Genomic DNA, 24,176 nt, shown 5'->3' on the forward strand with positions numbered 1-24,176 from the left:
GACACATGATAAATGCATGAGACAAGAGAAAAAGAGGCTTATTGTCTGGGACACACATGTGATGGTAAAATGTAATGAATGCAATGTGATGGCATGAGAAAACCTTCATCTGTTTTTCATCCATCAATTGTCCAGCATTTCAGAATACTGCAGGGAAGCAAGAACACTTATAGCTGGGTAAAATCACATCTCATGTGTTATTTCTTTGTCCACAGTAGGCAAAAATAACCAAAAAATATAATCACCACCTAATAAATTAACAAAAAGCAGGGCCATCACTTTTATATGGGTTTATAACCATTTATATGGGATTATATTTATATCTATTTTTATTCCTCTGGTTCTCGAGTGGTTTTAATCAAGGGGTCCGGGGCCCACTAGGGGGCTTCAGATAACTTCCAAGTGGGCCTCAGAATGGGCCTTTAAAATTATACATTAAAATAAGCTAAAACAAGTAAAAATCTAAATATTATTTATTATAAATTTATACATATTTGGAATGACTGACTGGATATATAGCCTAATTTTAAAAGTGAGATTTCTAGACATGAAAGTTACCAAGTTATACCAAAATATTTTAATTAAGTAGAAAATGTGAGTAAAAATAATTTTTAAAAATCTTTATCCTTAACATTTATCCAGTACATCACAAACAGCTGGAAAAGTCATTGGAACTTTGAATATTTTTTGAACAATGGGGGGCCTTGGAGTCAAAAAGACCAAGAACTACTGCTATAGAGACTTGATGATGTCCCTGCTCATTTAGTAACCAAACACCCTGTAGCTACTGGAACATTAAGACAGAACATAATTATAGTCACAAAAGTTGTATTAATTTGAAATAATTTGTCTCGCCTGCAGTTTCAGCCAAACTTTTAGTCTGCCCTCAGATTATTCCCGCTATTAACCACAACTCCAGGAGTGCCCTATTCCACACCCTGAGATCTAAACACGCAAATGCACTTTGGAACATTTATACACTGCAAAATGCTTCAACACAGTGATTAGTGGTAACTGGACGCTGGAGTAAGTCAAATATAGAGCAGTGGGGTGTTCTCATTCTGACTGCACCACCAGGAACACCAGCACAGTCTACTGCACTGCCAAGAAATGCCAAGATATTATTGAGAGAAAAAAAGAAGAAAATAATAGACTAAAGACAGAGTTGCTGTTTATTTTAGCACTATTAATGGCCCCATACAATGAGGTAATTTCTGTTACAATGCAAGAGGTCACGTTTCTGCTCTGAAGCATGTGAAGATGAAAGCATGCTTTTTTCCACCAGCTGCAAACACGCACCACCAAGAGAGCGTAACATATGTGGAGGCCCACTTCATCATCCAGAATCACCTGCAACTCCCAGATGTTATTTTTGTTTTAGGAGACCACTGTGGCTTTGGGAGTCATAAATGGCAACGGATGATGTCTGACAATGTTTCAAATTAAGAGTGTGGATTTTGCTTTCATAACATACAAAATAGGTTCATAGGGCCAGTGGTAAATTTTGTTGGCACAGGCCTCTGAAGTGTAATTATTATATATAATATAAATTATTATAAAATTATTGAAATTATATATATATATATGACAATACCTATACTAATAGGTATGACAATGCTGATATGTTTGGTCTTGGCGGAATAGATCGCTGTTGCTGTAGGTTATTGCTACGGGACTTGCGGGACTGTATGGGACTTGCTACTGCTTACGAGCAAGTAAGACATGCCGCTGCTGTACAATATAGCATACGTGAATTACCCGTAGCAGATCTATACAGGTGGAGCTGGGAAAGGTGGAAGGTTTCTGAAAGTGCACTGCACTGCTAAGGCAAATGCTACCCAAGTATTTTTAAGCCAATGAGCATGCAAGCTCATTGGCTACTGATACAGCAGAAACCAATCAGCTGTGCCCTATAGATAACGATGTGATTACGAGCAGGTTGAGTTAAAGAACCTATTAGCCTGCGCCATATAGAGTTTCATGACAGAACTTTGTGTATGTATATATATATATATATATACACTATATTGCCAAAAGTATTGGGACACCCCTCCAAATCATTGAATTCAGGTGTTCCGATCACTTCCATGGCCAAAGGTGTATAAAATCAAGCACCTAGACATGCAGACTGCTTCTACAAACACTTGTGAAAGAATGGGTCGCTCTCAGGGTCGCTCAGTGAATTCAAGTGTGGTACCGTGATAGGTTGCCACCTGTGCAATAAGTCCATTTGTGAAATTTCCTTACTACTAAATATTCCACCGTCAACTGTTAGTGGTATCATAAAGTGGAAGCAATTGGGAACAACAGCAACTCAGCCATGAAGTGGTAGGCCATGTAAAATCAGAGCGGGGTCAGCGCATGCTGAGGTGCACAGTGCGCAGAAGTCGGCAACTTTCTGCAGAGTCAATAGCTATAGACCTCCAAACTTTGTGTGGCCTTCAGATTAGCTCAAGAACAGTGCGTAAAGAGCTTCATGGAATGGATTTCCATGGCCGAGCAGCTGCATCCAAGCCTTACATCACCAAGTGCAATGCAAAGCGTCGGATGCAGTGGTGTAAATCACACCGCCACTGGACTCTAGAGCAGTGGAGCCATGTTCTATGGAGTGACGAATCACGCTTCTCTGTCTGGCAATCCGATGGATGAGTCTGGGTTTGGCGGTTGCCAGGAATGCATTGTGCCAAGTGTAAAGTTTGGTGGAGGGGGGATTATGGTGTTGAGTTGTTTTTCAAGGGTTGGGCTTGGCCCCTTAGTTCCAGTGAAAGGAACTCTTAATGCTTCACATTTTGGACAATTTCATGCTCCCAACTTTGTGGGAACAGTTCGGGGATGGCCCCTTCCTGTTCCAACATGACTGCACACCAGTGCACAAAGCAAGGTCCATAAAGACATGGATGAGCGAGTTTGGTGTGGAGGAACTTGACTGGCCTGCACAGAGTCCTGACCTCAACCAGGCCTTCTTGTCCAACATCAGTGCCTGACCTCACAAATGCGCTTCTAGAAGAATGGTCAAAAATTCCCATAAACACACTCCTAAACCTTGTGGAAAGCCTTCCCAGAAGAGTTGAAGCTGTAATAGCTGCAAAGGGTGGGCCAACTACATATTAAACCCTACGGATTAAGAATGGGATGTCATTAAAGTTCATGTGCAGGCGTCCCAAAACTTTTGGCAATATAGTGTATATTATATTATAGAGAGAATTTATAACAAAACAACAACAAATGCGGTAAATGCAACAATCAACACAAAAATTGAGAAATTTTCACTTGACTGAATTTTGATTGATGTGATATTATTTTTCACTAAATATGAGCATAGTTGACCCATACTCATCTTAAACTCAAACTCATCTCTCATCTCAAGTTACTGCATTTTGCCTTTGTAGGGCAGGACGTCCATTAACACTTAATAAATTTAGGGAAATCCAACCATGTTTCAACATTTAAGCTAAGAAAATATTCAATTGCTGCTTTAAATATAACCTGTGCACATCAGTACTTGCTTTCCTGAAGAAAAAAAAAAAACAATTTTGTGATGTTGATTTTTTTATCTTTTATTTTTACCTTTTATTTAGGTACTTGTATAGTGCTTTTAGACAAAATAAATAAATAAATAAATAAGTAAATTAAGGGTGTCACATACCCTATTATTTTTATAAAAATGTAAAATGTGCAAAATGTGTTGTTTTCCTCAGAACCTGCATCTGTAAATCTTAAATGGCAAAATGTGTGCAATTACTATAAGCACTATTATTATTATTACAAAGACAAAAAAATTCTAGTCACACTGATATTCTAAAACATTATAAGGCTGCGTCCAAAAGCTTAGGCAGCTGACTTGCTGCCTTATCAGACAGGCAATGACTTTGCAGGCAGCGTTTGCGCATGAAGGTACCTCCTGAAACTGATTCTGGACAGATTTCTGAGGCAACAGTTTAATGATCTACAACAAAATAGAGACAGCTTTGGTGATAGCGATTATTTAATTACTATAATAGTAATTTCTTGTTAGAAATTACATCAAAAGTGGAAAAAGTAGTCACAAATGTACATTTACAGATAAACTGACCACAAACCAGAACTTTTAGATGCCATATTTATTTTTTAGCTCAACTGTCACTGAATGGAACGCACAGGATTGTGGGATAACAAAGGCAGTGAAGGATAAATCTATGCTGCCTTGAAAAATTGATCAGATGGAGATATCTCACCAGACAGGATGTGACACGATCATTGGATTCGGACGTGTCTTGTTGCCTTCATACATCCGTATGTTGCCTGTGGAGGCAGCATATTTCCGGCTTTCGGACGCAGCCTAAATTTGTAAATGCAATAAAACTCTTAAAGAATGCAACATTTCAGAAGCACTATTATCTACTGTACAATTCCAGAGGCAGAACTTATTAAAAAGGGCCCTCTTCAAAGGCACCTGATCTATGTCTCTGACCACACTATGATATGAGGGATAGTAATTGGCAGCTCTCTACAGGCTTTCCAGGAGTCTCACTTAAAATACCTCACAGCTACCACACGGTTATGCCCTTTAGAGTTCAAAGAAAAAAAAAAAAAAGTTCTACCCACAACATTCTAGGTAGCACTTAGTGTGTAACGTGTGTGTCTGCAATTGTGAACATTCACGTATGTGCTTGTGTACATGTGTGTTGAGGGGGAGGGGTAGGACATACCACAGAGGAGAAGCCAAGGAAGTGTTGAAATGGATAACAGTTCAACCTGTCAACAGCAACACAAGGTCTGTTCTCACTGAAAATAGATTCCTCGCTCTCCCCACTGTGCTATTACTGCCTCACATTATTGACCTGTGTGTTTCCTAGACGCCGGTCTGGAAAACATCTTGCCTAGGTGCCGTTGTGAATTTCTAGATATTTCAGTAACTACATTCACAATGCTTTTGAAGATGAGAACCAATGCCAGTGGCTTTAGGATGCATTACAACATGTGCTGTACTTGGTACTGGTTGTTGCTAAAATTGTCAAATTAGTTTGGCTCAGAAGTGTGAGTGTTATGATTTGATTAATTCTGGTGTCTCAGACGTGCAGACGTGATCTATTTGACACTTCTTTTTTTTTTTTTTTGGTTTGATATAAATAGTTTTTTTTAAATCAAAGAAACAACAACAAAAATTATGATAATAAATTATGATAGAATTGTCTTTGTAAAATTGTAGCTTCAGTTCTGCCCATCAGTAATGATCATAAAGGGAAGGCAATTTTTTTATGAAGATAAACATATGTTTCACAATTATACACAGTGGAGTTACATAATATCAAAATATGCACTGTTGTTATTCACAGGCAACCATGTAGTTATGGGTGTTCTAAATTATAATTTAAGCATTTTCTTCAACCAACCTACTCTCTCTGGGCTCCACTGCTGGATGACTTCCATCAAAAACCATGAAGAACATGCAGTCCGAAATTTTATGGGCATTTTATTTTAGATTAAATGAATAATTAAAATATTTTGTTTTTTAAAAAGATTCTTCCTATTCTGTTCATACCAGTGTTCAGTTCCACATATTCTATAACTCAATCCACATTAAAAAAAAATTAAATAAAAAAAAATGAACCAGACTGTCCTCTCAGTCAAGATCAGTCATATCACTACTCCTCAACCAGGTGTTTTTAATCAGATCCAGCTGAGGTGGATTGAGGAACGTTGACACTCTTCTGCTCTGGGCTCTCAAGGCTCAAAAAAAAAAAAAAAAAGGCAAACGTTGGGGAAGCCCAGAACAGAGACAGGATCACTGTAATAGACAGGACAGATTAGAGTTTAACTGTCAGAGAACTCTCCTGCTCAGCCTCAGGGCAGAGAACATCTGCAGCTCAAACAGCTCTGGTTTAGCAGAGAAAGGGAGGCAGGGACGATGGACAGTAGGTGAGGTAAACAGAGGACGGGGTCTAAAGGTTCAAAAGGATTTGAGGGAAGATTTAGTCTACATGCACTTACATTTATGCATTTAGTGGATATTTTTGTTTAAAGTAACTTATTAACAAAGCAACTTAAAATGTCAACAACATTTTTTAACGATTATGTGCATTCTCTGGGAATCGAACCCATGACCTTGTTGTTGTTAGCGCCATGTTTAACAAATGCATTTTTACATCTAAAATAAATGTTACGTAAATGTTCAATATGAGGTTCATAACTTGGCATTTAGTATAAGCACAATAAGGCAAAAAAAAAAAAAAAAAAAACTAATATCAACTGACAGTGTCTGCTGTGCTCCATAAAGCCAAAGCTTGTTTACTGGCTCATTAATTTAGCTTTTATTTCACCCCCTTGTGTTATTTCACTCCCCACTTATTTAATCACACTGTGGTTTGATTAGGCAATTTACTCAAGTAAATAAGGCTAGGTTAAATTGGTTTTCTTTAAACCACATTTAGTCCAGTCCAAAGTAAAAAATGAAAGTTAATAAATAATAATAATAAAATAATCCACTGATATCCTGGATCTCCAGTCACCAACTTTTGTTTTAGAATCATTTTGTTCTAATTGTTTTTATTTCACAGTGTTTTTCTCTTCTACATAGACATCTATTTGGTGGCTTTTGTCTATTACGCCATGTACCTTTGTCATAGAAGACCAAGAGTCTAGTTATATTGACATATATCACAATATATAGTCACAATAAATTTCATAAAAAGCACTTTTAAGTTTTTTTTGGCATGAAGATCCAAAATAACAGAAATCTAATTTAAGAGACCAACTCCAGACTCTTTGCTCTTGCCTAACTTTTTTTCTTGCATTGAGTTCCTAGTACATGGGTGGCAGCATCAGAGGACCAGAAAGACCAAATTTGCCATTGCATTATATGAAATATGGTCAAGGCCATCTTTCTTTTAAAAATGATTTCCTCTGCGTCTCACTGTCTTCAGATTGACAAATGGTGTTTTGACAGGAACCAACTAACCATACTCCGCAAACCCCAAGTCCCAGTGTTTTATCCAGACCAATTATGATCAAGCTCAATCCATCCACGCACACTTATACATCCTCTTCAATTCACTTCACAGACAGAGAGAACTGTAATAAGGACCTAGGGACTTCTAGCAGTCAGTAGATGTATAGGCCTACTTCATCCGTTAGTCCAAAGCTCTCTGCTCCTGTCCTTCTAAATGAGGTGTAGCTGGCCGAGTGTGTCTGACATGTTGAGGAAATTAAATCAATTGCAATCACTCAAGTAGAACTAAAGGAGAACATACTAGCACACAGTGGGAGGCATATAAATTTCAGGCATGCAACGGGAGTCTCCCACGTGCAAAATCAAACTGTGGTTTATATCTAGGGTTTCAACAGCTCAGCTTTGCAGAGCAAAATGTTTACCCTCAAATGTTTTTTACAGGATTTATTGCAGACTTGGGGGAAAAAATATCTAGTAATTGCACAGGGAGCAGTTTCCGCTGCTCAGGACTATGGTTTGAAATGGTTGGGTCCATCTAGTGGGCTTGTTTTTGCTTTGTAGTTTCATGTTGCTGGTATTCTGTGCCACTGGAACCATAACATGTCAAAACAGCTCAGACATCTAACCAAGCAAATGAATGCACTCAGGTCACATGTTTACTCTATTCTGGAATGCTTCAGATGGAGATATACCTCCTCAGCGACCCTATTAGAAGCAAAACCCCATGAATTAGAAATTTTGATATTCTGTTGTATTCCACTGATCTCAGCAATTTGGAATAACATTCGCAGCTGATGGAAACATCACAGCATTTAGTTATGAACATTGTGGTCTTGTTAGAGATTACTGACCTTAGATCAGCTTTATAACATGGTAAGGTGTCTGCAAGGTTTTGAAATAGAATACCCTGGTGTGATGATCATGGTCCACTAAGCATGTCCATTAACCCAATACAGGAACTGAACAGAGGATTATGTCTATGTTAACAGTTGTAAAAGACTCACTGATCAAAAAAAGTGGGATTCTGTGAAGACATGTTGACCCCAACATGGAGATCGCAAGATTATTTGCTCATATCCAAGTCCCAAAAACTAAAATGTGAACAATAACATTATGATGTATGAAAAACAAAATGTCATTAAAAAAGAATTTTTGCTGTCCCGAATGAGTGCTCAAATGAACCTGTAATGTTAATGTCCATGATGATGAAGATAAGCGAGGTGGTTTAAAATAAAGCAGTTTTATTAAATAAGGCAAAACAGATAATCCAAGGTAACAAACACAATGCGACAGTGTGCATAGCACAAACAATACCGGACAATGACCGTGAGAGACAGAGGAACTTAAATCCACAAGGTGACAAACTCACTTAAAAACCGGTGTGCACTAATTAGGAATATAATGAAAAACCATGACAACTGATGAATGACGCGCAAACAGGAAGAAAGGCAGACGGCAACAAAGAGAAATATAATAAGAGTCCATGAAAATGAAACTAAAACTAACTAAACGTGACAGAACCCTGCTGATCCCTACATTTGCCACCATCAGTTCCAGAGCCGTGTCTGAAATCTTTCCCCTCATTCACTATTCCATAGTGAATGTCAGGAGTGAGCGAGTTCAGACACTGATGTAAAAACTGTGCGCCAGAGAAAGCAATGTCATACATTATGCACATTCTCTAGTACTTGGGTTGTGCACTTATTAATGCAGTTGCATTACAAAAATTAATGACCAAGTGTACAATCTCCATAATGGTTTCGGACACCACTACAAATGGCTGACACCTGAAATAGTGAACTATTTAAGGACATGGGGGCAATTTCGGACACAGCTCAGGTTTTTGTAGGTCACTAGATAAATTCATGGATCCGCAAATATGTTAAATGTTTTGCTAATCTAGTGGTAACGTAGTAACATACACAACTGTTCAAGAACTTGGGGTTGGTTTTTAAGAAGATTTTTTAATGTTTTTAAAAATAGTCTCATGATTATTTGATCAAAAATGCACTAAAATAGTAAAATTGATCAAAAACAGTAATATTGTGAAACATTATTACAATCTATTTCCATTTTAATATATTTTAATAATTTAAAATTTAATAATTTATTCCTGTGATGGCAAAGCTGAATTCAGTCATTACTTCAGTCTTCAATATCACATGATTCTTCAGAAATCATTCTGATATGCTGAAAATAACAGTCTTTACTATCCCTTTTGATCAATTACTGTATATGCTCCCTTGATGAATAAAGTATTAACTTCTTTAAAAACATCTTACTGGCCCTAACTGTTGAACGGCAGTGATATATCAAAAGTAGATAGACAATCTCACAGAAAGTCTCTGGACTTTCTCTTATCACTCACAGCAGAGACTCATAGGCTGCTGAGGCTCCTCTTTTAAAGGGTTAGTTCACCCAAAAATGAAAATTCTTTCATTAATTACTCACCCTCGTGCCGTTTTACACCCGTAAGACCTTCGTTGATCTTCGGAACACAAATTAAGATATTTTTGTTTAAATCCGATGGCTCCGTGAGGCCTACATAGGGAGCAATGACATTTCCTCTCTCAAGATCCATAAAGGTACTAAAAACATATTTAAATCAGTTCATGTGAGTACAGTGGTTCAATATTAATATTATAAACAGACGAGAATATTTTTGGTGCACCAAAAAAAACAAAATAATGACTTATTTAGTGATGGCCGATTTCAAAACACTGCTTCAGGAAGATTCAGAGCGTTATGAATCAGCGTGTCGAATCATGATTCGGATCGCGTGTCAAACCGCCAAACTGCTGAAATCACGTGACTGTGGCGCTCCGAACTGCGGATTCGACACGCTGATTCATGATGCTCCGAAGCTTCCTGAAGCAGTGTTTTGAAATCGGCCATCACTAAATAATTCGTTATTTTGTTTTTTCTGGCGCACCAAAAATATTCTCGTCGCTTTATAATATTAATATTGAACCACTGTACTCATATGAACTGATTTAAATATGTTTTTAGTACCTTTATGGATCTTGAGAGAGGAAATGTCATTGCTCCCTATGTAGGCCTCACGGAGCCATTGGATTTCAACAAAAATATCTCAATTTGCGTTCCGAAGATTAACTAAGGTCTTACGGGTGTAAAACGGCCTGAGGGTGAGTAATAAATGACAGAATTTTCATTTTTGGGTGAACTAACCCTTTAATGCCTAAAAACATATACACAACATGTTAGTACTTAGATCACGCTAAGTGAGAATGCCAACATTATACAGCGTAAAATGTTCAAAGACATCCATGACAAAGCAGTATTAACTGCTACATTTTAATCATACTTGCATAAAAACACCCACATTTTCAGACATGCATAAAAACACACAGCTGAGGCTTGATCTTTGACATACAGCATAAGGTCTGGTCTACACTGCAGCTTATTCTGCCCGAGAACCGATTGTCTAGACAGGAAAAGCTGTCTGACTGACATGTAAAGTGACCAACCACAGTCTGTTTTATTGTCACATGCTATTTAAGGCAAAAAAAGTCTATACTACATATTAGACCAGCATGAAAAAAGACAGTAATCGCTACAAACAATTGTAGAAAACACCAAAAATAGCTGAAAATGTGCACACTTTCCTGTTCACAGTACTCATTGCATCAACCTGGTACCTTGTAAACACAACTTTATTTCCAGGCGATCTGATTAAAAAAACCCTGTGTTCTTACTCCCAGAAGTTGAAAGTAAGCCTTCACATCAAAGCATAGAAAATACTTTCCAGCAACATGCATCAGACGGTCAGCTACAGACTATACCGTCTGAGCATGAAAAACTAATTTTACAGGTGACTCTCAGTTCTTACAAAGTGTCTTAGGCTGCCAATCGGCCTAAACTCACATAAACTATTTAAAGGGTCAAGAAACCCCAAAACACATTTTTTAAGATGTGAACAGATATGTACAGGTTGCATGTCAATGAAAACACTAATAGCACTCATAAAGTTCAACAAGTGGAAACTGGTTATTTTTGCATTTTTTTAAGATCAATTTTGTACTTCCGGTTTGAAAAGCAAAGTCGAAGCTACGTCACAAAATCTGTCGTAGATTCAGGCCTCGGAGTGTGTAGATAGGCTTGCGGGGGCGAATCTACGTCACCGGGTTCTCTGCATTTATTCATGAGAAAGAGCTCGTTCAGTCCAATCCCTGCGCCATAGTATGCATAAGATTATAATCGCGGTATTATGCATGAGGAAGTATCACTTCTGTTGCTTCTGTCTCATTGCCTATTATTGTCATTCAGAGACATGGGTCGTAGGTGCTCGTTTCCTCAGTGCTACAATACAAAAAGGCGTTTGTCTGCGACGCATCCAGAACTAAAGTTTTGGTGCAGGCGGTTTGTTTTGCTGTTGTTCACCAGCACAAATGGAAAATATGCTGGCATGAGATCGCATTACAGCGGAGAATTCAAATGTCACAAAAGTGCTGTTCATTCACCTCTGCCTGCTCTGCCTTCAGACACACGAACCATGTGTGTTTCCCTCAGCACAGTAGCACATGAGTGTTGTTTGTATTTTGCCCGCGATGCGGTCAGAACTGGAATTTGAATACGAACACATGAAAAATACGATTGTTACTATATACACGCAGAGCATGCATATGATGGGTTTCAGCGCAGAGCTCCGCGATGAGTTTAACAATACTCGCTACGTGGATCATTGATCATATACAGACTGAAATATGTGTGTTTAAAGTTTTTATAGACGTATTTCACGCACTCTCCTTCACCAAACATGAACCAGCATGGTGTATGCACACATAATTCATCAAGTCTTCTTCAAATGAAATATATGTGCAAACTGGACACTGATACAGTGGTGTATTTAAACGCGATGACACGATTATTCTAATACACAAAAGACAATGATTTAGACTGAAAATTCAAAGAAGACTGAACAAAAAAGTAACTATGTCTTTATTCTTTCTGTGTTAAAACTATGTGTCATTTATCATGAGACTGTAGTGCTCGTAAACATAATAAATATATTATCAGCCCTTTTAAATATTCTTCCGCATCCCTTGTGTTTGGGAGTTTGTTGTCATTTTTCTCCGTGCTCATATATTAATATTCATTATTCTGTATAATGTTGTAGGTCTGTTTCATTGGTTGTTCTCTCCTCTCTTCCCCCCCTCTACACTCCCACTTTTCCAGAGCTTTACACGCCCATTTTCTCAGACTTTTCAGCTCTGAGGTGTGAACGACCAGGCTAAAACGGGGGGGTTTCATGACACTTTAAAAAAAATTGAGTAGAGACAATTTGTCACTATACAGTGAAACAAACAGCTGTTTATATACTCATAATGCTGTGATTGCCTAAACCACTTGTAAAATTTGTTTTGTCACAAACTGCCTTTAAACTGAGATAATCGGATTAGCCACTAATGTAAGCAATTAACTACTATAGCTTTGATAGGGGACAAGATGTGTGTGTGTGTGTCTGTGTGTGTGTGTGTGTGTGTGTATAAAAATCATGTGGGTTTATAATGTAGGAGTGACTAAAGTAGTGTGTAATTCTGTGGGTACAAACACAGTATATGTGGCTTCTAATAAGTTTGACAAATTACACATCTCAGTGCGTCAGTAGCTGTTTTCTTTGTCCTATTTCTGTGATCTCCGACGGTTGTGTCTACCCTCCTCTAATGATGTGCAGACATGTTTGTGTACCATGACCACCTCTGACTCATATCTAAAACCCCTTACGCCTTCAGTGTCTTTGAGCTGCCGCCCCATAAACGGCCACAATCACACCCTGTTTTAGCCCATGGACCTACTCCCTTGGGGCCCGACCACAGTTGACATCACTGTGGTGACAATCAGCAGCATCTGTATATTTGTGTCTGGGTCTGTGTGTGTTAGAGAGAGAGAAAGACAGTGAAAAGCACTGATGCATAGGAGATTCCAGATTTGAGGTGTGTGCTTGTATCTCTATGTGTGTATAATTGGATGCAAGTCAGGCTCCAGGCTTTGTAATAATTGTTGCTGTCTGAAATACTTGAACCACAGCCAATTAGACAATAAAGAGCAAAGCTGCTCCATTTTCAAGCAGTCCTTGAATTGGCCTTGTCTATTGACTTTCACAAGCCCCTCTTCTCTCTCTGTCTGAAGCAATATGACAGTAAATTGTGCTCCACTTAGAGCACCCTTAGAGCAAATGAAGAGATTTTCTTTCTGTTCCTCAACCAAGCCTTCTAATTACATATGTTTAGACATAAAAAAGTTCTGCAAACAAATGTGCGTGCTTGTGATGTTAAAATGTAGTTGTGTTTGCCAACGAGACAGTCTTTTTCTGCTATTTTGGTGTTTTTGTGATGCCAGCTGTGTATTCCAGGAAGAAAGATGTCATTATTTTCTTAGCATTATTCTGATAGGGGATTTTTGGATGTATACTGTCATCATCTATTATTCCCACTTAAAGTCACCATGAAATGGAAGTTGTAATAGTCTTTTCTTCTTTATTGTGACATATATCCGAGAGAAATGGCTTCTCGAACAAGAAAAAATGTAGGGCGGGACTTGATTTTGTCCATTGACAATTGATTGGATGGTTGCTACTGCTATGATGTCAGGTTGTCCCGCCCTCATGCTGGTAAACACATCTAATAAAGGGCTTCTGAAGTGAAGCGTTAATGTGTAAAAAAAAAAATCCATATTTAACAAGTTATGAAGTAAAATATCTAGCTTCCGCCAGACTGCCTTCCGTAGTCAAATTTATGGAATTGGATACAGGTAACGCAAATTGGCATCCCGTCAGTTAAGCTTTTTCCGTAAGTTGAATAGGGAAGGCGTAGGACGTAGCGTAAGCTTTTTGATCTGCAAGAGTTTTACACTTTCTTCGTGAATAGAATACGGAAGGCGGTCTGGTGGAAGCTAGATATTTTACTTCGTAACTTGTTAAATATGAATATTTTTCTTACACAAACCCCCCCAGAGCCATTTGAAAGTGAACTAATCCTTTAAATTAATCTGTTGATCCAGTTCACACATAGCAGTCTGCTCTGCACGATTCGTTCACACATCGGAATGACCCGGTTCTCGAGTTCAACTCACTCGACGCAGGGGCGGATCTACCGGGGTGGCACGGGGTGGCAATTGCCACCCTAAGAAAAAGCTTTGCCACCCCATCTGCCACCCCAAAATTATCATAGAATAAAAAATAAATCTAAGCTGTGGTTTAAGTACTGCTTTTCAGCAGCGGCGCTTCAATGTGATGACCTAAAAAAGACAGCGTAACGCAAAATAATGGCAAAAAAACACATCTTTCAATAAACTGTGCATGATGGTTGCACGCGCGCGCACCGCGCCCAGTGTAGTCAGCTTCATTAACAAATGACTCTTATGAACCGGTTCTTTGAGAGTCAAAAACACAGCGCAGCCAAGTTCACTTACGAATTTTTTCCACATTTGTTCGTGAATCGGAATGTTACTGCTTCCCGGCTAACTCAGAAGTCCTGTGAGAAATGTAATCCCATCCGAATATGTCTGAGATTCATTTTCGTAACAATTACGAAACAATAACATGAAATCAATAATAAGATCCCGATCACAGAAAATAATAGCAGAGTTAGGTAAGAATCGAAATGTATTTTAGCTTTTCTCGATTGCTAACACATTATAAGTGATTCAGTTGGCCCAGTTTCCCAAACAATTCGTTCAGTTCTCAAAACAAAGACACATTTCTCAAAACGTTTAACAATGACAACATTAGGTAGCAAAACTGATGATACACCAGTCAAAATCTGAGAGAGAGCTGAAAGAATCATTTACCGGGGTTTTAAACTTACACAGTACCAGTACTTTAGATGAGGGACATTTCACTATTCTATGTACAGTAAACTGTAGCATGTTGTACAATCTCAATCTTGTGATTGTCAACTTTCTTTGTAGCCATTTGTTATGTGTAGCCTACTGTATTTTTGCAGAACTGAGAAATGACTGCCTAGGGATATAGTCTTGTGTCAGAAGACCAATACACTGCTATAGTACTGTGTATACTGTAATGAAATTTGGGCAAATGTGCAGAGAATGCTGAATTTATTGTATTGTGGTGCATACCAAGTTCATACATATTTTTCTCATGCTTTGCATTTTCTACTGCAAGATCAATTTACAATAGTAAAATGAAAAAAAAAAAAAAAAATCCCTCCAAAAGTTCATTGCTGTATTTTACTGAATCTGCATCTGTAAATTTATTTTTGTATAGTGTGGTAGACATTGAGCTGCAAAATAATTCCTGAATCCCAGTAAGAGATAGTTTTGTTACAGTGTTATGAATTGATCTCACTAGTGATCACTGGGCAGTGCAGTAGTCTGTGTATTTGTTACGTTTTGTGTGTCATCTGTTGCCAAAGTTTGATTTTGTCAGAAAAGAATAAGTTTTTGACTAGAACATTTTATTTTGACCTGGAAGTTTGAGGTTTGTACAAGTTGGTGTATAGTTTTGAGATTGTGTTTATAGTTGTGAGAAAATGTTGAATTGTTTCATGAATTGTGCGTTAGCAATCAAGAAAAACAATAACTAGACTGAAAAGTTTGAAAGACAAATTTATGTTGGCTTGTCATAAAGCCAACTTAAAGTCTTGTTTAAAAAACGTAAAAAATTTGGTCAGTTAGGCCAGAATATAGATGTTCTGGGTGATTGCTAAAGTGTTACTAGGTGGTTGCTAGGAGATACTGGGTGGTTGCTAGGCTCTTGCTATGCAATTGCTGGGGTGTTGCTAGGGTATGTAGTTGATAGGGTGTTCTGGGTGAACACACACAGACATTCCGACCTCTGTTAATAACAGAAACTCAAAAATTGTTTGCAAACTTGCACTAAAACATGTGATTTATACCATCGAAGTAGCCTGTGTGATATTAATAAAACTGCTCATCTCCTTTAGTGATACAAGCTCAGACTCATTTAGAATCTGTTGATGTTTTTCATATAATGCCTTTACTTGGTGCCATGATGGATATTGAAATCTTGTTATTTATTTTTAATTTTAAACAGTATATAAATGACTACTTTGTGGTAATGCAATGTTTGTGTATGTCAGGCCATAAATCTCCAAAAACTATGCATGGGCGCTTGCTTTGGTGTTGCCACCCCTCATAGACCTCATGCCACCCTTTTGCCACCTTATAAATAATTTTCTAGATCCGCCCCTGACTCAACGACAAATATCCGCCTGTTCTTCACACAAATCATATTCAGTATTTTTAATCGTTTGTAACTCAGTCATGAAATTATTAAAGTGCTGTTTGAATAAACGAATAAGCTATACTGAATTATCAAAATAAAGTGTAAATAAATCATTTGGGTAATATAGAATGCAATACACTGTACTATATGTGTGTTTTACTATAGTGGGGATACACACTGGGAACCACTGCGGTTCAACTCCGTTAACATTTCACTTTGTGTCTTTTAACTCACAGCAAATCCTGAGGCAGTCGCGAGAGAACGCCACGAAGGCGATCTTCCTTATCACTGACGGTTACTCAAACGGAGGAGACCCGCGGCCGGTGGCGGCAGCGCTGAGGGAGAGAGGCGTGGAAATTTTCACGCTGGGCATCTGGCAGGGAAACATCCGCGAGCTCCACGACATGGCCTCGCACCCCAAGGATCAGCACTGCTACTTAGTGCACAACTTCGCTGAATTTGAAGCGCTGGCTCGACGCGCTCTTCATGAAGGTGAGAACTCAGAATAGGAGCTGAAAATGTTAACATATGGTCATCATTAACCTTGGGAAAACTATTTCTAGGTTTTACGATTCACACTGTTCACACTTCCTTCAAAGTTTCTTCTGGGTTCCTTGGCTCTTATTTGCATATAAAGGACAACAATATTTTATTATATTGACTGGACAACTACAGCACGTGACCTGCACGAAACGATAATGCAACGTGCTTTAATAACCGGTTCTTTTAAGTATTCAGAAATTTACAGAAAAAAAAAAAATACGGTCATCATCCCAGGTAACAAGTTTGCTTTCGCTGTCCTACATTTTACCTCAGGTATTTATAGTAAACCAGTGTCAAGGTTTCTGCGACTGTACAAAATGTATAACATTAAATATTTAATGAAGTAAACACGAGGCATGTTATTTTCTGTTTCTACACAACTCACTTTTTAGCACCCCTGCCTTTCACACTGTATTAGCCTACTTTAGCATAACCATCAAAAGTGGAGCTAAACACCTGCCAAAATGTTGCCTAAACCAACGGGTAAGTGTGAGAAGGCTATGGTACTATCTTATATAAAGTCTATATAAAACTAATCTTTAATAATATTTACCATGGTAACTATAGTTTTCACTAAATACTATAGTTATCACAGCATGACAAATTAATATGCCTTTGAATACTCATATTCAAAACTTTATTTGGATGTCAGTGGTGACTTGCACCAATCTGTTAGTAATAATAATTGTAGTGGCTGTGATATTAAAACAGAAACTATGGTTACCATGGTGAATGTTTGTAAAGTCAAAGTGAAGGCCAATCCATCTCATTTTTCTTGAGCTTGACAAATATGAGCCCTTGTTAATCCCAGTGTAAAAGAAAACTGGTACGAAAATAATTCAGCGTTATTATTTCCTTTGGCTGTCTGGCTATTGCAGATTTTTCTTATCACAGAGCTCTGAGCTCAGTCAGCCACATGAACTCAAAAGACCCCTTTCTTCACAATGATATCACCCACCTACGCTGAACCCAGGGAGATATAAAACAAAGAACTCTTCTGGATCATAACAGATCACTCATTAGCTTTGGGCAAGGGCAGGCCTGACTAAGCCTGTGGCATTGTTTGTTCGCACCTCCCTTTGAGATATCATGTCTGTATCTGTATCCTTTGTTCAAGATTGTGCAGACTCCTCCAGCTGCATAGCCTGTCTGTGTATGCCAACATCTGGAGCAGTGCATTTGTTTGTATTTAGGGAGACAAAATGCTCCAGCCAAAGTGAAGGTTTTTATAGTTAGTAATGCAGAAGACGCCAATACTGAAACACATGTTCACTTTTCCAGAGCAGCTTGGACTTCAGTTAGACTGGTTAGACTAGGATTGGCTTAATTGTAATGCCAAAATGTTTTTTTAAGCTAATAAGTTATTTTCTTTTGCATCAGAGAATAGTGCAACGTCTGATATTCAATGCCATTTTCTCTTCCAGATCTACCAACTGGAAGTTATATTCAGGAAAATCCGGCCCAGTGTTCATCATTGTGTGAAGAGGGAAAGAACTGTTGTGACATAATGGCCAGCTGTAAATGCGGTACACACACAGGACAGTACGATTGTGTGTGTGAGAGGGGATACTATGGAAAAGGACTTCAACATGAGTGCACAGGTAAGGGGCGTGACCTGTATGCAGAGTTTGGTTTTCCATTTCAGTTTAAAAGCTTTGAAGGAATGGAATGAGTTTGTATAGACAAGTCCAGTTTATTACTCAATAAATTTGCTTGGGGATGTGTAAGGCTGAAATGTGCATTGAATGCCAATTCCTCTCCTGAAATTAAGTAAAAGAAACATTTCCACCAAATAACCATAGTGACAGAGAAAACAGCATACAAATAGATGGGACAATGAAGAGTAATGCCAAAGTGGTGCTTTAGCTCTCATTTTGCTTTCATAACAAAACCATATACATGATTTAAAACATTGACAATCACCTCTTTGTGCACTGCAGTATACCACATAAAATGCTATGTCACACCTCATAAAACTGCTTGAAGAAAAAGCAATGCTTCATTTGAATTAAGATCTATTTTTGTTTACGTTTATGAAATGTGGTCCTATTAAAGCTATCTTTCATGCTGTGGTAAAAACGAGCTCATATTGAGACAGTTCTAAAATAATAAACTGACTAATTAAACTGAGGAATGAGGTGGCAGGAAAGTGTTAGATGTACAAACACAGGGTGAACTAGAGATTTTATATGATGGAGGGCTAACCTTTCAACAGATGTTTTTATTGCTTGCTTGCTTTCCCACTTTGTCGCTTTGCAGCTGTATTTCTTTCTCTTTCTCAGCAGAGACACTTAATCCCCATGAGATGTCATGTGTAAATGCCTTGAAGTCTATTATAAATCTTATTTTTAAGTCTTTATATTAAACAGACATAACTCAGGAAATGAATCTGGTCTTTTGAGAAATAGTTTTGGAATAGTGAGAAATTTTGCTCACAAATGTCTTTGACTAAAAGTGTTCTTACTGTAATTGATTAGATTTGTCAAAGCTATTATAGCTTAATCAGCCCATCTCACCACAAACTAGTTTTACAATGCTGTAAATAATAATTAAAAAAAAAAAAGATTGTCTGCCTGACTGCATGGAATAATGCTGCCAACTCTGCTATTCTGCGGTGCTGTTAGAGGAATTGGAGCCAGATTCGTGAAACATTCTTAAGAATAAAATTCTGTGTAACTGCTATTATATTATCTTATTATTTTCTTACATAAGAGAAAACTTAAGAATACTTTGTATTTCCAAAAATTCTTAACAAATGTTCTTTTTTTTTTCTTTTATCTTTTTGAAAAGGACGGGGCACAAAAGAATGCAACGGACCACTCCATTTTGAGACCGATTTTTAAAAACAACAGTTTAAAATACATGTCACATTAAAAATGCAACACTGAGTGCTGAACTCCCATCAAGCCAGCCAGTTAACAATGAAGATAATCTGCGTGCTTTTGATTATCACTGTAATCTGTAGGCAGCGAGTCTTCGATAACAAGTGAAAATATTTGAGAACTTCTTAAGAATTTTCAATAATTGATTTTAGAAACATTCTTACGAACTTCTTGGAATTTATTTTACTACATTTCTTAACTTTTTTCTTAAGATTTTTGTGAATCCGGCCTCTGGAGATACTATGAGTACTGACAAAGTCCCTTTCACATGCAAGTCATTCACTTGGCGGCCATCTTTAAAACGCCATGCAAGTACAGCTCCTATCTCTTTGAATGGGGAAACATAAAATTCTCCAAAGCTGTTCACCAAGCTTACGATTATATTTAGGGCCCGAGCACCGATGGTGTGAGGACCCTATTGGAATTGCTCCGTTTATTATTTTTCTGCTTCTTTTTCTCCCAAATAAATAGCATTTTTGAGGGCCTAAACATGCTCGAAAACTCATGAAACTTTGCACACGCATCAGAAGTGGTGAAAATTTTACGTCTGTTATGGGTCTCAGAATTAGGTGTGGCAAAAAGTGCACAAATTTTGCTGACAAAATTCAAAATATCTGACTTCCTGTTGGTTTTGGGATTGGGCTGTTACATAGCGCCACCTACAAAATTTCAACGAAATGCCCCTCACACCACATTTCACGTACAGGTATGAAATTTGGTACACACATGTAACAGCCCAATCCCAAAACCAACAGGAAGTCAGATATTTTGAATTTTGTCAGCAAAATTTGTGCACTTTTTGCCATTTCCAGACGTTGTACTTTAACGAACTCCTCCTAGAGCTTTAATTAATATTAGTGAAATCTGACAACTGTCTCATAAATTTTGTTTCGAAACTCTCAAATCATGACGAAAAACTTTTTCAGTGCACTTTTTGTTTTTGGAATTTTCAGTGTGAGTACACTACTCACACTATTTATACTACAAAATGTTATAGAATAGTGTGTAAGTACATGAATTGGGACTCACCCAATGACTTGACCAAGTGGCTCCTTTATTTAGAAGGTGGGACTTATTCCGCCATATTGAGTGTTGAACTTTCTCCCATTAATATAAGTGCACCTACTTATACTGCATCTAAAGTTTTTGGTACTGACCAAAGCAGACCTGAAGATCAGCTATAGTTGGCATAGGTAGCAAGATGTACAGTAGTCATAAATGACAGGTCATTGATTGATTTGGATTTGTAGTTTGAAAGGGCAAGTTTGCAGAAGAGACTTTCTCTGTTTTATCTTTCTGTATTTTATTGTGCTTCTCCTTTGTCCTGTTTATTTTGGATGTTATAACAATGACCATAAACTCAGTTGTGAAGTGCAATCACATATTGTCAGGGCAATAGCATTTCTCACAATTAACTTCTGTCTGGCTGTTAATTAGCAGCAGAATGCTTTAATTAATGACAGAATACAAACTCACAGCAGGCCAGAAGGGGTTGGCTCTCTCTATGGAAGCCACCGGAAAAACAAATGAAGGCCAGGGTTTTTTGTGTCTGATCTGGGTGCTGTTTTAATAATGAATGCAATATATCATACCATAAAAAGCAAAAGGACCATAAGCTGACCCTGGTAAGGTCATGTTTTTGAGTCACAGTATTTTTCCGGACGTGTTGTTTTGCTTCTGTGCAGAGAAAAGTTATTGCCTGGATCAAATTTGTTCCCACAGGTCAAGTTTTTAATCTTTAGTTGATCTGTAGGGATTTTAAAAAGAAAGATGCTATGAGTATCATTAGAATTTCCTGGAAAACCTGCAAAGTCTTGATGTCTAATCAGTGCTTAATAACAAGACTAAATGCTATTTTGGCCACAACTGACCTCTTGCCACTATTTTTTGAAAGTAAAACAGGATGAACAGATACAGAGAAAAGATGGATGACACCATTTGTGAAGATGTGTGTTGGGTTTTGTTTGGCTCTAGCATTCCAGTGGTGATATAATGACCTGACATTTTATCCAGTGTCACATTATGGGTTAACATAGCCAGTGTAATACATCACCAGACACCATAATGCATCTCAGCTGGTGTGTGACAAGGACTGGTTTATCAGATGTCAAAGGTCAAGGCTAGTTGAGGAAGAGACACTGTTTTATTTCCTTAAATCTGGGCTCGTAAATATTTACCTTTAGCAGAACGCCCCAGATTCCACATGCAAGCCCCTAGACAAACATAAATCTACCCAAGGAAAAAAAAACTTCCAGAAAAGAGGAAAGTAGAAGGAATCTGGGAAATGTTGGCTAGGTACTGTGTAAGGAAATGTTGCAATCGTGTTTTTTGTGTTTGACCTCCTCCTGCTGCCTCTGTCTATTTCCCCCTCCTTTTCACCCCCTGCAGCCCTGCATGTGACCAATAACACCCCCATATGGTCTCTAGAGTCAATAAAAATGTACTCTCGCTAGATTTAGTTTCTGTAAAGCAGAATGTGTTGTTTTGTCTGTTCATATTTATGCATATAATCCTGCATGCTTTTGCGTACAGTCTTGCTCGCAATAACATGCATTTGGTTTTAAATCGAGAGACGCATCAGTAGTTAAGATATATTAGATGGGAAGACTGGAGGGCCGCAGTGAGAGTAAAGACATTCATCAGACATGGTGACAGGCAGACTTCCAGTAAACAACTCTACAGTCTAATGCCTCTCCAAGTCTGAAATCGAATATGTCTCCAAGTCTTGATTCTAGTATTTTCCAAGCACGAATCACGATCCTTCCAGCTCACCAATCTTACACATCTCTAGCTGTAGACATGAGGGGGGGGGGGGGCCTTTTATTAAGCCTTTATTGGCTTAATAAAAGCCTACTTTAAAATATTGTGTTTATAAGTGCATTTTCAACGTGTTTAGTGCAGCAAAACAGACTCAGCGCAGCCCTTACAAGTAATCCGTGTGAAATAATTCTGGTTGCCATGACAACTTCACACACTTGCTGCTCTCTGTAATCATAAATCACTTTAATATTATTATGGAGTTATACAGAGTGTGAATATGAAGTTTTACAATAGAAAAGCCAAAATGCGATTAAAATGGTGACTGACCAAATCGACTGGCTCGGTCTGGCCCCCCGAGCTCAGATGTCAAGCTGCACCCATGAGGCTGTATCACTTAATGAAGATTCATAGGACTGCAGAGTTATCACTCTTATTTCACTCAGTTGCTTTGGCAATAATCTACACTATTGTTCAAAATTTTGGAGTCAGTTTTAAAAAATTTTTTGAACGTCTCTTATGCTCACCAAGACTGCATTTATTTTAGCAAAAATACAGTAAAAACAGTAATACTGTGAAATATTATTAGTTCAAAATAACATTTATATTTTAATATATTAAAATGTAAATGCAATTTATTCCTGTGATGATAACTGAATTTTCAGAATAATTATTCCAGTCTTCAGTCACATGATCCTTCAAATTTTGTGAAATTTTCAGTTTTGATGACAGAAAATTATAAATGTCTTCTTTACTGTCACTTTTGATCAATTTAATGCATTCCTGCTGAATAAAATAAAAAAAAAAAAGATACATTGGCTGCATTTACACATAACAATGTTTTCATTGGATTATGCAAGTAAATGGATTCACTATGCATAGATATTATTCATCTGAGTAGCAGTTTCAACCCTTCTTTGTAAATGTTGTGTGGCCACTTATAGCCACTGAGCGAGTCTTCATTGTGCACTGATACTGTTTGCCCCTTCTTCTTCTTCTTCTTCTACTTTTAATCTTACAATTTGTATCTCCTCCTTCTTTTTTTCTTTCTTCATTTGTATCTCTGATCTCTTACATACCACACACCAGACACAGGGTGAACATCCCATCTCACAAATCCAAGGTGAAGAGATCATTGCTCTCCCAGGCCTTATCATTTTCTTATTCTTCATTTTTCATGCCTCATCACTCTCTCACTATCGAAACCTCCATGCCACATGGCCATGTCTCTCCTTTTGTTTCAGATTTTCTACTCTCACCCCTCTGTCCCTTTATCATTTTTTTTTATCACAATAAAACTCCTGGTGCTGGTTTCCTACCTGCCTCAATATCTTAGAGCCAGTAATGAAGTCAGAAGAGATGCTGTAATGCATGTTTGGCTTCAGGGACCTTTTATTTCTGCTGCAGTGCAGAGCCAACCTGGGCTTCGGCAAACAATCTGGAAAAAGATTTTAGTGTGGTTTTATCATTCCAAGTACTCTATGTTCTATGAAGTGTGAAACTAATGACTTTGTCCTAAACCCCAACCACTTTTTTACTCTTGAGTGTTTGTTCCTCAGGTTTATAGAGTATGTTATATTAGTCATACTTATCAGCCCTTTTCATTTCTTTCATAGTTTGATTTTGCCTTACTGTTTTGTATAAAGTCATCCTGCTTAATCCTAGCTGGACTGGACTGTATCATCAGAGTTTAATAAGAAAAGGGCCGGATCTAGGCCATTGATCACATGCTAGACCTAGACTGTTGAGATCATGGTATCATCTGGTTATCTGATGTATATTGTTAAATGCAAATTGCAACTAGGCTACATTTTTACGTTTTCTGAAGAAAATGCGAAAA

The 24,176-nt window shown here is 37.8% G+C and overlaps 1 protein-coding gene across 4 annotated transcripts in view; it reads left to right on the forward strand.

Annotated features, from left to right (window-relative positions):
- The window catches only part of svep1 (sushi, von Willebrand factor type A, EGF and pentraxin domain containing 1), an 83,554-nt gene that overhangs the window by 6,631 nt on the left and 52,747 nt on the right, over positions 1-24,176 (forward strand). For all 4 annotated transcript variants that reach the window (XM_051900670.1, XM_051900672.1, XM_051900671.1 and 1 more), the window contains exons 2-3: positions 16,391-16,646; positions 18,122-18,298. In XM_051900670.1, coding sequence (XP_051756630.1) covers positions 16,391-16,646; positions 18,122-18,298 — 433 coding nt within the window. The remainder of the gene's footprint in view (positions 1-16,390; positions 16,647-18,121; positions 18,299-24,176) is intronic.

Source organism: Ctenopharyngodon idella, chromosome 7, assembly GCF_019924925.1.
Source record: "Ctenopharyngodon idella isolate HZGC_01 chromosome 7, HZGC01, whole genome shotgun sequence".
Classification (NCBI taxonomy): Eukaryota; Metazoa; Chordata; class Actinopteri; order Cypriniformes; family Xenocyprididae; genus Ctenopharyngodon; species Ctenopharyngodon idella.